Here is a 15,594-nt window from a genome sequence, read left to right on the forward strand (position 1 = left end):
CTTGGTGAGTTCCCTGACACACCGGGGACACATATTCATGTATAAAAGACGTACAAAAGTGTATTTTGCATGATAGGTCCCCTTTAATTAAAATAGAATATAAGTAGCCTGGGATTTAAGATTTTAGCTATAGTCTGGCATAAAGCATCTCTTCTCTTTTTGAATATTTTTTGCATGGCTGTTATTCAATAACAACACATGCTCTTGTTCATATGACTATAAAGCTTTTGGAGAAAGAGTCTTTGTCATGTTTTTTTTTCTGTCTCGTCCTTTGCTGTCCAGGAAACCCCAACCAGAGCAGCCGTCCAGCCTGTAAGAAGCCGTGCTCGCTGCACACCAGCTGTGCTAACTGCACCAACCAGGCCATGGAGTGCATGTGGTGCGGAAATGCCCAGCGCTGTTTGGACTCCACCGCCTACGTCGTCTCTTTCCCCTACGGACAGTGTCTGGAGTGGCAGACTCGAGACTGTTTGGGTAAGTGTCTTTTACTGAACTTCATCTAAATGAGGTGTCTTTAAAGCCCAGAGTCCAGCATTAAGGTGCAATAAGCTTCACCAGATTGGCTTCTGTAAGCAGTCGATATTCATCACTGCCAGAAAGGAGCTTAAGGGGGGAAAACCGCTTAAAGCGGGAGGTGTTTGTATGTGATTTCCTGTGATTGGCTATGGAAGCTTTTTGTTTTGCTTTGCTTTGTAATGGCCAATTACTCTCACATATCGTCAACGCAACTCTTAAGATTTCCCGGTTGACCATGCTGCAGATGGGACCTTTACCATTAGCTGACTTTAAGTGGTTTATGGACAGTTTTAGAGAAGCCTACAAATATGTTAACACTGTGAATGAAAACAGAAGCATAATGGCAATGGCTGCAAATACAGTAATGTTGATGTGAATGTTATTGTAGTTTTTGGAGAAGAATCAGGGGATACATTTACCCAGGGAACAACTAAGGAGCTGTCGCAATTTAGTCGAGCCCTGCGCTGAAAAATGCTATTTAGCCAATGCCCTTTTTTGAATGAACAGTAATAAACATCAGAATGAAAGTGTTCCCTTTTCAGGCTGTATCTTAATTAAATAAACCTTTCAAAGATGAACTATGATGCAGACTATAGATTAAAAATGTATTCCAGATGGAAAATACTAGACTAAATGTCTGTTGGTTAGAAAAGAAAAGGGAATCAGAATTTTAAAAAATCAATTCGAAGCCATTTGATCCTTAAATATTCTGTACAAGTACATACCATTTGTATAAAAGCACCACTGGGGATAACAAAAATAATAACAACTTAATTTGACCTCTTTATTAAACCCAAATTATAAGGTGCTATACTCGCAAGACAAATAATTAAAATGATAGAAAAAGGGATTACCTACCAGTAGGGCTGTACCGGAATATCCGAATATTCGTTCGTTGGAGTACTATTCGGGTTTCAATTTCGTTTCGTCTTTTCTTTTCTTGAATTTATTGAAATCTCCAACATCAATGTAAGAGCTTGTGCCTCTTCGGGGGGGGCTAACACTTAACCATAAACGTTATCGTTGACTTTCTCCGTCTTTATATGTAGATATGACTTTTTCTCCATTCATCTCCGTCACGTTGTTTCCATAGCAACAACAACTTCCTGTCAACTGCGCTAACTCTCCTTCCCCGCGCGGAACGAATATTCGCTGCTGATCACTACCGAATATCCGGAGCCCGAAAAATGGTATTCGGGACAGCCCTACCCACTAGGGTTGGATGGATAGAGTCAAACAGGCTTAAATTCAAACATGAACCAACAAAACACATCTGCTCTCTTTGCTTGGTATTCTTTATTTGTCATCATATAAAAAGTCAAATTAAATAAGTACTGGACACATTCAGAGGTACCCTGTTAACAGTATTTCCCCGTCACATTGTCAAGTTGTTTAGAGAGTTCCCTCACCTGAAGGTCGGCGCGGCTCGACTGTGTGATGTTTGAATTATAGCCTTGGTTCTGTCGGATCGTAAAAACATCTCTGACCGGTTTAGCGAGTAACACATTTAGGGAGCTGAAGGGTGCAGTCTCCAATTCATTTGCGTCAGATGGTGTTAGGTAACCCCGTTTCTGAACAGGGTGGATATTTGTCTTGAGGAATGTGTCCCTTATGGCGTGAAGGACAGAGAAGGGTATCCTATACATGTTCTCTGTTTTCTTTTATTCTCTTTCAGCTTCCTCTGTCTGACTTTGCTCCTCCACATTAACTCTTTTCAATCACCACTTAAGTATTGAATGACCTCACCTACTTTACTTCTTTACTCCTCATTTCCAGTGCATCAAGAGGCTTTCTTTATGCTGAGCAGACCGAATACATGCACTTAAAAACTCAACCTTGTGATAAAAAGCCCTGTAGTATCATAACAAATGCTGAGTGTGAGAAATGCATTTTTTCTCAGAAAAAAAGGCAATTTTTGCAGATTTGACATTGCACAGGAAGTTATGTGTGAGTTTCTAAAAGTTGTTGGTTTGTTGTTTTTGTATGGGGAAGGACTCTTGTTATGTTCTTTAACAGCAGTTCTAGTGATCTCTACCTGTCAGGTAAGTAGTGATCCAAAAATCTCTTTAGCGTCAGTGTAGAAATATCTTGCCAGATCAAACACATCAACATCTCTGTGCCACAGTATGAACACGCCCTCTGTTTCATCAACAAGAGTGCATCTCCTTGAGCTGCACTTACTTTACAGACAGACTTTTAAAAATGCAAGGTCAAGTTGACTTTTGATGTTTTCAAAGCATATTCCTCCGTGCTTGATTTGATCGTTAATATTAGGACCAGCCTGTTCTTCCACATCAATGTCCCTGACTGGGTGTATTCTAGTAAAGTAAACTTTTTTGTATTACTTTAAGCAATAGAGGCAAACATTTAAAGGGGACCTATCATGCAAAATGCACCTTTGTACGTCTTTTATACATGAATATGTGTCCCCGGTGTGTCAGGGAACTCACCAAGTGTCAGAAACAGAGACTGCCAAGGCACANAAAGGGGACCTATCATGCAAAATGCACCTTTGTACGTCTTTTATACATGAATATGTGTCCCCGGTGTGTCAGGGAACTCACCAAGTGTCAGAAAACACAACCCTCTCTATTTTCCTCCATACCCAAATCTCTTAAAAAGGGGGTTCAACGGATCTGATACAGACTGATCCAGATTTGAACACTTTTCTGACGTCAGGACGGTGGCGCTACGGCTATTGGGCCAACTCCACCAATCAGGAGGAGACAGCCACGGACATTGCCGTTCGAAAGCGCTGGAGACGCTGTAGTACATATTTCAGGCCACCTGATGGTGCTGTTCTCACTGAATCCGAGCATGAAAGGCAGTGTTAAATTGAGCGAAATGAGGAATGGATCAAATGCATGATCTGTTTGCTATTTTGAAAAATAAAACGTATAAATATACCTAATATAGGTATGGCCCTACAATATATTATTCAAATATAGCATGATAGGTCCACTTTCAATTCAAATGTGGGTATTTACTGCTTTATGTAACATATATGACGGTAAAATGGATCTTTCCTTGTTTGCGAGAAACTAACTTTTTTATGATTATTACCTCTGGGAATAAATAATTTGTAATTCAAATGTTCTGTTATTAAATAGAAGGAAAGATAATGAATCGATTAATAAAGCAAAAACAATCTGCATATTTTCTCTTTCTAAATAAAGTAATTAGTTGTACCCAAAGCCTTTTTTTTTAATAGTTTAGTATAATTTATTTTAAAGCAAAATATGCCATTAGAAATTTCAGGCAATGATCATTCAGCATCTCTGCCATTAAAATGCTCACAATGCTTAAGTTCCATGAAAATTGGATTTCTACATATTTTAAGAGTTACTGGTCTTAATGCTGCTCTGTGCAGAACACTGTCGTAATGGAGGAACCATTTTCTTAAATTGAATAGAGCAGTAGGGAGAGTAAAACAGTAAACTGACATTAAAAAGATGTTTTCATATAGTAAATCCACTTACTCGTGAAGATATTGCAGCCGCGTTAAACACAGAAAAAGACGGATATCGAAATGGTGATGCTTTCATTTTGAATAATCTCTGTAGTGTCTTACCTCACAAGCAACATCAAACAAGTTCAATTTGCGTGCATTTTAAAATACACTTGAAAGCTTCCATAAATAAATAAAGTCTTCTCAGGACAATCTATTGAGTACAAGCTTTATTTGTTCTGGGAAAAGCTGTTAACACTCGATACAGTGACTTTGCCTTACAGAGCTAGTCATAATCATCATTGAATTCACGTAACGGCTCCAGGCATCAGATTTAGTTTGCTCGTGTTCACACGTATTGGTTTATCTGTCGAAATTCATGTGGAAAATGTCTGTTTTGTTTTAATGGCAGATTTCGTATGTGATCATGCGTTTGTGTTATGGCCAGACAAAAGTCCTCATCCAGCTGCTTCTCTTCTCCGAATGGTGTGTTAGTGAGAAATCTGCCACTTGCGTCATGTCGTCAAAACAGACTTAAATGGCCTTACTTTGTACTGATTGTTCTGCCGTTGTCATGGTTTCACATCCATTAGCAGAATCGCTGTAGATTTGTTTGACATAAACTGAGGTAAAAGCACTCAATGTTTGTCTCCTTTAAAATAGTAGTGGCATTTCTCCCCACCCTGAAGAGTCTGTCTGGCAGGCAAGTGGCGGCGCTGAAACTTGTCAAGCAATTAAGTGGCTTGAAAGTTCGTCCCCAAACTGACAAAACAGCGAGGTGCCACTTCACACATCACATTTAATCCTTTTATTGAACTTTGCTCAAACTTTTCTCACTGGCCTTGGCTTGTAGACACATTTTCTATCTCCTGCTATGGCTTTCCCCCCTCTCTATCGACTGTTAAATGTTCATCTCTTGTCTTCTTACGTGCTCTTAAACCTGACAGCTCGCTGGATAGCGACCAGCCTGTGTTTTCAGTGCAAAGTACGTTAATGTTCCTTAATCTGTATGTCCTGTTCAAGGCTAAGAAATGACTGAATTTGTCTGTTAAAAGGCTGAAATCTAAGCAAATAAAACCTGAAACCACATTGGACCTTTTTGTTACAATTTGCATTCTGCGGTTTGTTTCAAGGTGACTACTGGGCTAATTGAATGATAAAATGAAATGCAATTGACAAATGCAGCTAAAAAATCAATATAGAAAGAAAGAATTACGTCCCTAATAACAAAGCAATATAAACAAAGCAAAAGATTTTGGATGCAACCGTAGTTTTTCAAAGAAATATATCACAAGTGTCTCACCCCCCTCCCTCTCCTTCAGCCCAGAACTGCTCCGGCCTGCGGACATGTTCCCAATGTTTGGAGCAGCCTGAGTGCGGGTGGTGCGGAGACCCCAGCAGCACGGGGAAGGGTCTCTGCACGGAGGGCTCTTACCGTGGGCCGCTGAAGAGACCGGCGAAGCAGGGACAGCAGGTCCAGCCCTCGGACATGGTCCTGGAGCCGGGCGTCTGCCCCAAAGACAAAGGCTTCGAGTGGGCCTTCATCCACTGCCCCGGTAAATGATCCACTTCCTGTCTGTCTTACTGAAATTACAGATCATGCATCATTACTTTATCTACTTGAGAGGTTGTTCTTATGAAGGATTCTTGTTACAACTTCCCTATGCAACTTATCCCTCCCTGAGGACTTGATGCAACCTTATGCTAGTGCGGCATTTAATGCTGTCATTAAGCCCAAGACCATACAGCCACGTCATGTCATGATATGCTCACAGCTAGTTGTAATTTGAGAATATGAGATGCTCAGTGGTTACATGTTAAGGGGTTGAGGTGATTTTTCTTATTTAAGGTTTAATCCTTTAGGTCTCTTAGTTTTCCTTTTCATTCTCAAAGTTGGAATTATTTGTAAAAATCCATTTTTACTGTCGGAGAACATTCAATACAAACTAGTTTAGTATTAAAGTATGTTAGTCTACGAATCAATCTTGCATAGAATAACACTTTTTATTATTTTGACGTTTGTTTACCACACCATTAGAGTACTTTCATTTATATTTCCAATTGGACACATAGTTCATTAAAAGTGGCTGCCATTAAAAAAATAAAAATAAAATCAGATTAAATAGTAATTATTATGACATGGCAGACACAAGCTACTGACAGCTCTAATGGGTTTGTCGCTTTTCCAGGAAGCATAACAACAACAACCCTAAGTGTAAGTTCTGTTGGGATGGTGTCAAAATCCTAGCTGACTATTAGCTACAGGGCAAAAAAAGATTGTGTTACACAAATGACTCAGAATTGACTCAACAGGGTCCAATGGGACTCGCAGACACATTGAGATTGTGACTGCGAGCATGTAGGAAGAAATTACTCATTTTTTTTGTCTCTAATAATAAAAAAAGTGCTAGTTCCACCTTGTGTTAGCTTGTCTTCTACCCCCCAGCATGACAAATACAGCTGTAATATTCACAAGTTATTCAATATGTTAACATCTGGAACTTTTCTTAAATATGTAGTTAAAGATGCAGGAAGTCAGAGAAGACCTTGCAGTTGCATTTTCAACATTCGCTCTGTTTCTTTCTCAGCATGCCAGTGCAATGGCCACAGCAATTGTGTGAACGGCAGTGTGTGTGAACAGTGCCGTAACCTCACCACCGGTCCTCACTGCCAGACCTGCATGCCTGGTTACCATGGAGACCCGACCAATGGCGGCAAATGCCAGGGTGAGTGCCGCATCGCCACAGAAATGAGTCATTCTGCTCACAGGAGACTTAACGGATTTACTTGTTATCGTTTTGGTGAAGCAGTCAACTGATGTGGTTAACATCTGACCGCCTTCATCTTTTCACAATCACCTGCATATATTTTATTTTAGTTAACAATCTACATTAAGTTTAAGCAAACACTAATTACGTTCACTATTTAATTGTATTTAGAATAGACCTGCTGTTTGCGAATGGTAATTAAACTCCTAGAGGAATCTTCGCTACTCATTGAATTCTAAATAAATAAACACACAGTAATACAGCATCTTAACCAACAGAGGGCACTGTTGTGTGGATACAAATTGGTGACAGTTTCTCTGTCCTGTTTGATTAATGGGAATATTCCTCCATATGGTGGTTTCATTAACAGAAAAACAACCAAAGGAAAAACAGACATCTGGTCTCTGATGGTTTATTTTTGCTGTAGTACCTCAGCTGAAAATAACCACTCTCACTAAAGACGGTGAAATGTCAAGATTAACTGTGACTTTCTGACATTAGAGTGAGCATGGAGCAGATGTGGTACGCTGAAGGTCACATCCCCTAAATCCATGCTTTGTTGAAAAAAGAATGCGTCATCTATCTTCTTTTAGGATGTTCGGTTTATGGGTTTGACACACGTACAGGAGATTGTTTTGATATCATAAAGGCCTAATGAATATTCCAACACATCTGCACATACTTCATTTTTTCCCGGTTCTCAGGTTATGTTGCTCAGGTTTCTGTCTCTCGTCAAAAACTGTTTTGATTAGGTTTTTTAAACCGCTCATGATGCAGATTTATTATCTGTCTCTCCTGCTCATTGCTGAATAAATTGCATGGCAGCCCATCATTTATACAGCCGTTCTCATTTTCCGAGCAACGGCACATAACGTTTGCTGAACTCAACACGGAGAATGGGTGTAAACATTAGGTTGTAGCATAGGAACATGCATTCAACTAAATATAAAAATGACTGCATGTTCATGGGCGTCACTGGATACATTTGAGATTGAAAAAAGACTGGTAGAGATTCCTATTTGAGAGGAGACTTACCCACGCTTGTCCCTTATGAGACATGAAAAGCATTCCTGAGAAATTACATGGAGGCTATTGTTTGAATTGACTGTGAGCAACGCACGCACACCTCGGAGCTTTATGGTTTCAGATACCATCTGTTAATGCACAGGCTGTAACCTGTACAGTGAAACTGCACAGGTGAGCATCAGTGAAGGGAATATTCTCTTATACTTTCGGAGCCTGAGGACAATCATTACTGCATGCCAATTGATCCATGTTTTAATGTGACAGGGATCCATTGCATATTTAATGTGTGTTTTATGCACAGTGGGCCTTTAGTGAACCCTGCTATCCAGTGTGACTCGCACAAAGTACAACGAAATCCCTGTATGACACGCTGTCAATAACAACAAGTGTTGGACAAAGTGCTATGACACAGTTAAAAGCAGTGCTGTCACCTCAAATATTCATATGTACGTTCTTGTGAGATGCGTAAGAAGCACTATGTCCGCTGACCCTCTTGTAATACACCTTCTCAGTCGTTTTCATCTCGGTCAACTGAAAGGAATGAGTCAATGTTTTTTTTTTTGTCCTGCAAATGCAAACCTGAAAGGCTGCCAAACTAGAAGCACTTAAGGAGCGAATTCACACGTCTATTGCTTCACTGTTTATATTCCACACACACTCTCACACAATGCCCCGCGGGTATCCTGATGTCCTATCTAGCGGGGGGGCATATTTTCTCCGTCACTTCTCAGATCTTTGAAGCTGAGGCAATCTTTTGGGAAATACACTTGTTTACCATCTTACAAAGATCAATGTCAATTTCATCTCTGCCCGTTCAGTACAGCCGAAGAGATTTAAGTAGCCTAGCTTAGCACAAACACTGCAAACAATGGGAAACTCCTAGCAATGTGCTTTAGAGTGAAGGAAAGACAACTGTTGTGGAGATGTTATGCTTTATTGTGCCCTCAGGAGATCCTGAGCTCCAAGCTTTTAAACTGATGTTAGAGCTGCGTTTTTTTTGTTTGATACTGATATTCCTTCTTTCTCTCCCCTCTCTTCTTCTCCATCTTTTCAGCCTGTAAGTGTAATGGTCATGCAAACGTGTGCCAGGTGTTAACTGGCAAGTGCTTCTGCACCACCAAGGGCATCAAAGGAGACCAGTGCCAGCTGTGAGTACACGTGTTTACACACACACACACACACACACACACGCACACGCACAGTTACATTTCCAAATATAACCCTATTCTAGTTCCACACAACGTTATGGTTTCAGTTCACCATGCTTTTTCAAAAGTTCTGATCTGCACCATTGAGGTAAAATAAGAGAAAAACTATTAATGCTTCAACAGAAATGTACTGACTTGAGGTAATGTCAATCATAACAGATGACTGCCACCGGGCCAGTAATCAGTTCGGATAGTGCCATGATGAAACGCTTGGGGCTATTTTAAAGGTAGCCATTTTGAAAAGCGAGACAGTCACTCATTGGAGGCTGTTATATGTTGTTTGTGATACTTTTACTTAACACACCTGAATATTGGTTCAGGTATTAACAGTAGATCATATAGAAAATAAAACAAAATGATATAACATGGCAATAATACCATTTACAATACATCATAATGAAAGATAGAGACTTTGGGGAGTTTTTTTACTCTCTACCAAAAATGTTACAAACTGGACCAGTGCATCTGTCAGTTTGATTATGAATGTGTTGCCACAGCAATTCATTTCTTTAGTGATGGATTGCGGTCATAAGGAAGTCAGAGAGACACAACAAAGAAGTATACACATTAAAAAAAAATTAAGTGGATTTGTATTTGAACCCTGACTCTCAGTAACCCTTTTGTTTAAATGATATAATGGGATTTATAGATTGTGAGGTCACAGTTCATGAGCATCGATTTCTGATCACTTAAAGCAGCGCCCTTCCTTCCGATGTGGCAATTGGATGTTGTGGTATTAAAATAAAAACAGAAAACCATCAGTTGGCGTTATTGGCCACCTCCAGCAGAATTTCTGCTGATGCGGTGGATTCCCCTGGTGTGGGAGGACCATCTCCACTCAGCCGCCTGCTTTCCCAGTTGTAAGCAGAATGAACTGATGTTTTTAATACCACTAATGCAGTAAGAGATACAGAGGGGTCACTGGCAAACGGGAATGCGCACACGCACACGCACACGCACACACTCTCACACCATGCCCTCAGCTTCCCCTCTCTCTCTATCCGTCTCAAGAACACTTCCTGAACTCACTGTGTTCAGATTGTGTCATCTCTACGTGTTGTTACACATTTCACACCATATTTAAAATACATCTGATGCTCCTTCATAGAAAACATTTAAAGTTTAGTCACATTCTGGACATGCCGTACTGATTCTAACAGTTTAGTCAGCAATAGTCACAGTAGTCATGATGCTCTTAAAGTCGTCCATGGGAGTTTTCCTACTTAACAAACAAAAGTTCTGTTAATATTCTCTTTCTTACAAAAACAACAACATTGTGTCTGTATTCTTAAAGTCTAACATGCATGTCCTTCCTCATTTCTCAAGTTTAATTGGATATATGTTTCATTTTGGATTGTTTCAGCCATTCTTACCAGCTAGTCTTCCTCAGTAAAACGGGGAAAACATCCCTCTATAGCCAAACTAGTAGTCATAAACTTCACATGGTGAATCTCAAACAAAGTCAGGTTTTTTTTAATTGTCACTTAACATAATTTTTTTCGTAAATGGGAGTCCATCAAAAATGAATTGGTATAAAACGAGCTGGTAGCCTTAATTTATGTTTGGGAAAATGTGTTTACTGCCTTCACATGTCTCAAATGGAAAAACATTTCACATAATTAATACACATTAGAGGCATCATGAGCTGTAGGTCAATCACATGTTGCATTAGCATGCGGGCAGAAGAATGTTAGAAAATGTACATTTACATAATCCGTAGCTTTTACACACGATTACATGTAGATTTGTTATTTTTATACCATGTTCTCGATACAAACTATACTTTTGCAGGCCAACCTATATTCAGTTTTCATGAATGTGTCTTCTTAACACCTAACATAAAAGAATAATTTGCACAAGGATGTATACCCGTTACATCTTTAAAGTCAGGGCCATTTTTTTATTGCAGCCAATAAAACTGAACGTTGTTAGTTGTGTTGAAAAAATAATAAAAATGAAAACCTATTAAAATGTATTCCAAAGTTCATCTCTTGGATGATGCAATCGATATAACATCAACGCTTTTGACTAATATTCAAAGTGAGAAAACACATGAAGTGTTTAGAGTCGGGTGGAGAGTGACACCTCTTCAAAACCCCCAATTCTTCTCGGTTGACGCTGACAGCGAATACATGACACTTTGCACAACAAACTAAATGTCACCTTAAGTCCTGCTACCAGATGGAACGCAGTACAATGCAGAGCCACTCTCAGGATAGCAGGTGGCTAACATGACACAAACGAGCCAGTTTCTACCCAATGAAATCAGAGCTGCGTATCAGGACAGGCCATGCAGCAGCAGGCCGATCATCATCAGCCACTTAAAGGGCGGATGTGCCCATACAGCTCTGGAGATAGTTATGAGAAAAGTTCCTGCAGCCCATTACTGATTATCAGCTTCAAATGTAGCCAGCAACATAAACGGCCAGAATATGTCGCTAATTCAGTCCCACTTATAGACTAATTAGATTATCTAATTTCAGTTGTATCCTTCATCTCAAATCAATTTCTCATTTAAACATGTCAGAGTGAACACCTTTTATTGTTCATGTTTAATCTAATTGGTGTATGTATTGACCAACAGTCCCTTTTTCCTATAATGTAATTTCTAGTATCTCATTACATGCAATCAGTTTCTGTCAGCCACTCACCCTCACCATCCCGAGCAGTAACCCCTTCAACAAAGACCTCCACACAGGGGTACTTTGTCTTTTCCCGCAATGTACACACACATGCACGTTTTCACACATGCATGCACCGCAACCACCATTAGGACCGCCGAATAATGGCTGCAGTAATGAAGTGAGGGGTGCATCGGTGCAGAATACAATTGTTTTTTGCAAACAATTGATGAGGCCCACACTGCGTTACAGTGATGAGTCAAACGACAGCGGTTAGGGAAATATTTGTTATTATAGAGCTCATTTAGACAAAGACATTATTCAGGATTCTTCTTCTGCTGGAGGTGTACGGGAGCAGCTCTGAGAGTGGACACGTGTGTGCTCCCTCCAGCCTGTGTATGTGTGAAGGACATTGTTTATGTTTATTCCACATTTTCACTCTTTGTGTGTGTTTTGCCTGTTAATCCCAGTGTGTGCACAAGCGTAGACAAAGGTTCCAAGTTGAGTGTAGATCAAATTAAGATACAGTGGAGGGGGATTGCCTCAAGTTCCGATGTGTTAGCGCATGCATGTAGGTGTAGATTAAATTAAGATACAGTGTAGGGGAGTTGCATTATACACTCCACGATGAGCATGCGGGTGCACGTGTGTGAGTGTGTTTCTTGCCATCTGCAAATGCCAGGCAGCTGAAACGCTCCAGCAGCGATGCTCTGTAAGGTCAAAAAAGCCCGAGGTGTCCTCCGTCCTTTGTACCGTAGTAAAAGAGCACTCTACCCTGTCCCCGCTTATTTAATATTAACAGTGAGAGTGTCGGTGCTGATTCCTCCCCATATCGGTGTCCTGACCCCCATTTAGATCCTCCAGAGCACCTATGCTTGTCTTTCACTACCTGGTGGTTAGATAAAGAGTCATTTCTGATCAGGTCAGTTCATATTGTTTCTTTGAATCTAGGGCCCTTGAGTAATCAGTAGCTACAATATCACAACCGTGGGGACAAGAGACATAGCAGTATATTAGATATATATATAAGATTTAGCAATATGAACAATTTATAATAATTACAAATCAGAATAAGAAATCCTTTATTTGTTCCACAGCAGGGGACATTTGCTTTGTCACTGGAAAGGGACATACTACATCATAATAAACAAAGATAAATAAAGAGGCAAGCACGCATTGTTTAAAATATAAGTACACATTATGGTTAATATTAAGTAGCAGCATTATGATGTAAGAAGCGGACATAATCAAGTATTTAAAGGTGACCTATCATGCAAAATGCACTTTTGTACGTCTTTTATACATGAATATGTGTCCCCGGTGTTCCAGGGAACACAACCCTCTCTATTTTCCTCCATACCCAAATCTCTTAAAAAGGGGCTGCAACGGATCTGATACAGACTGATCCAGATTTGAACAATTCTGTGACGTCACAGAAGTGGCGCTACGGCTATTGGTCTAACTCCACCAATCAGGAGGAGACAGCCACGGACATTGCCGTTTGAAAGCGCTGGAGACGCTGTAGTACATATGCCAGGCCTGTAGATGGTGCTGTTCTCACAGAATCAGCCCATTGTTAAATTGAGCGAAATGAGGAATGGCTAAAATGCATGATCTGTTTGGTATTTTGAAAAATAAAAAGTATAAATATGCCTTTATATAGGTACTATATTATTCAAATATGGCAAGATAGGTCCACTTTAAGTATCATCCAGTTGTAACACAAAGTATATATATAGCAAATAGTATTGTTATTTCTCAACAGTGGTGTTACGTCTGAAGTAGTGAATAAGTCACTCTTTAAAACAAAATCAAAGCCAAGTTACAACCTTTTCTACTCTGTATTGCTCCCTGGTCTTATTTAAGGAGTCAAAATAAGTCCCTCGTCTGACTGACATTTAGTTTTTTTTACACAATGTCGTAGACGGTGACTCCGGCTGTCTCGTGAATCCAAATTGCTCCAAAACAACCGATGCTGCGTTATTTTTAGAGGCAGAGTCATTCAGCATAACATCACTCTCTGTCACCTCCTCCTCCTCATCAGCGTGCGTGTCTCTCAGCTGGTTTTCCCCCCCCTCCATTGCTCGATGGGTGTCTTCTGTGACTCCTCGACACCGCTTCCCATTTTAACAACTCTAATTGGTTGTCTGTGAGATAAAAATCAACTGTGAAACGAAATCAGCGTGAGATATGTTTGAATGTCATTCCCACTTTGTTAGTGCAGTTGTAGTTCTTCTAACAGCAGAGGGGTGACACAGTAGTTCAGAGTAAATTGTAGACAGGTAAAGATAGAGGCACAAAGCGAAGGGATGCATTCAAATGGAGATGAAGAAACCTGTAATCCAATGAGCACTGCCATACGTTTCCCCTCATTACATGCCTTTGAAAAGCCTTGATCCTGGCGTAACACTTTGTGGATGTTAAATGATTTATAATTACCTCCTTTAAAAACCGGACAATTTTGGAAGATGGTGCAATATCTGTGTGAAACGTGTGTATAGTGTTTGTTTAAGTTAACCTCACAACATTACAAGGCCCTAAGAAACCCAATCACAACCTTTTTTAACAAATACACATGAAAAGTTTGTGTAAAGGCTGTTTATTTAGAATTGTATTCAATCTATAGAAAGTTATAGCGATTGCATCCTAAATAATAATACAATCAGTTAGTGTTTGTGTGGAGAGTGGAGACTTTTCGAGGCTTCATAAATTACAATGTTTGTCAACTAACAACAATGGATCGGAGGCAAATGGAACCTCGTAATTGTCCAATTTTCACACCATGTGCAGCCCTGGGTTATGACCCTCATTAGCTGGAGACAACATTCATTCGCCCTGGACTTACAGTCATTTCACACTTGCTACAAACACAAACCATGGGTTAAGCACAGGGTAATTATAGTTGTATTCTTTTTCTGGAAATGACTACTTTTTGTTTGCGTCTTTGTTTCTGCGTTGGCTGCGTTGTCATCAGAATTGGAAAAAGTATTTTCTTGCTCCATTGGGTCTTTAAGGGGGAAATTAAACTGTATATTTATTCCCCAGTGAAGGCCGTTTACGCCCCTTATTACTCAGACTTAATGTATAAACGAATGCATTTAACAATGAAGAACAGGTTTTTATCATTTGTAATAAGTAGTTTTGTGTTTAATAAAAAGAAAGAAAAAAGTATACATTTCACAAACTGAACAACATGCATTATTTTAGTGGTAGAAAGGCATTTTATTGTAATCAAAATGTCTCCGAGCAAACAGGCAGAAGTTCTCGTTATGTTTGCCACGCCTCCTGTCTACTTCAATATCTTGATCACAAAGTTTATGATTAAGAGCTTTGGTCAGTGCAGATGTTAAAGGTAGGGTATGTAACTTTGAGAAACCGGCTCGAGATACACTTTTTGTTATATTCCATGGAATGCTCTTAACATCCCGATAGCAATGAATATCTAAAGTGCTTTGACAAAGAATTCATAACAAAATGTCATCTGTGGAAGCCGTAGCGCTGTAAAAAGCACGACCAATCATTTTAGCCGGCCCGGCTAAAGTAACTGGATGGCCTACCTGCCTGTCAGCCTTCCATCATGTGCACAAACTTAATCCGTGGCCCTCATTGGTCATGTGGCGCGTTCGTTGTGTGTTGGAGAGGGGCTCTGGAACTGGAAGTGGCAGATTTTTCCGGTTGTGCTATTAATTCAAATTATAGCGATCTCGAGCCGGTTTCTCAAACTTACATGCCCTACCTTTAGACAGCCTGCCAGAAATACCTATTGTAAAATCTATTCTAATTGAGTTATTTAAGTTTTTGAACACATTTTACCAGTCAGTTATGTTAATGTTTAGGTCTTGCTTTTTGTTCTTTCTTCAACATTTGGCATTTAAAGTCTGCCACTTTACCAGGCTATTTAAATAGTTTTTTTTAAAAGCAGTGTTCTAATACTGATTAAGGGATATTCTAGTACTTGAATGCTGTGGATATAAACCACTGATCCATATATCCAACTACAAATTGCT

General features: G+C 39.8%; 1 protein-coding gene across 1 annotated transcript in view; it reads left to right on the forward strand.

Annotated features, from left to right (window-relative positions):
• Positions 1–15,594, forward strand: part of atrnl1b (attractin-like 1b) — a 93,339-nt gene that overhangs the window by 14,027 nt on the left and 63,718 nt on the right. Inside the window, exons 11-14 of the mRNA XM_010784725.1 lie at positions 283–474; positions 5,287–5,520; positions 6,553–6,690; positions 8,813–8,906. Of these exons, the coding sequence (XP_010783027.1) occupies positions 283–474; positions 5,287–5,520; positions 6,553–6,690; positions 8,813–8,906 (658 nt within the window). The remainder of the gene's footprint in view (positions 1–282; positions 475–5,286; positions 5,521–6,552; positions 6,691–8,812; positions 8,907–15,594) is intronic.

The sequence above is a fragment of the Notothenia coriiceps genome, unplaced genomic scaffold (assembly GCF_000735185.1).
Source record: "Notothenia coriiceps isolate Sejong01 unplaced genomic scaffold, NC01 NC01_scaffold00026424, whole genome shotgun sequence".
NCBI classification, from domain to species: Eukaryota; Metazoa; Chordata; class Actinopteri; order Perciformes; family Nototheniidae; genus Notothenia; species Notothenia coriiceps.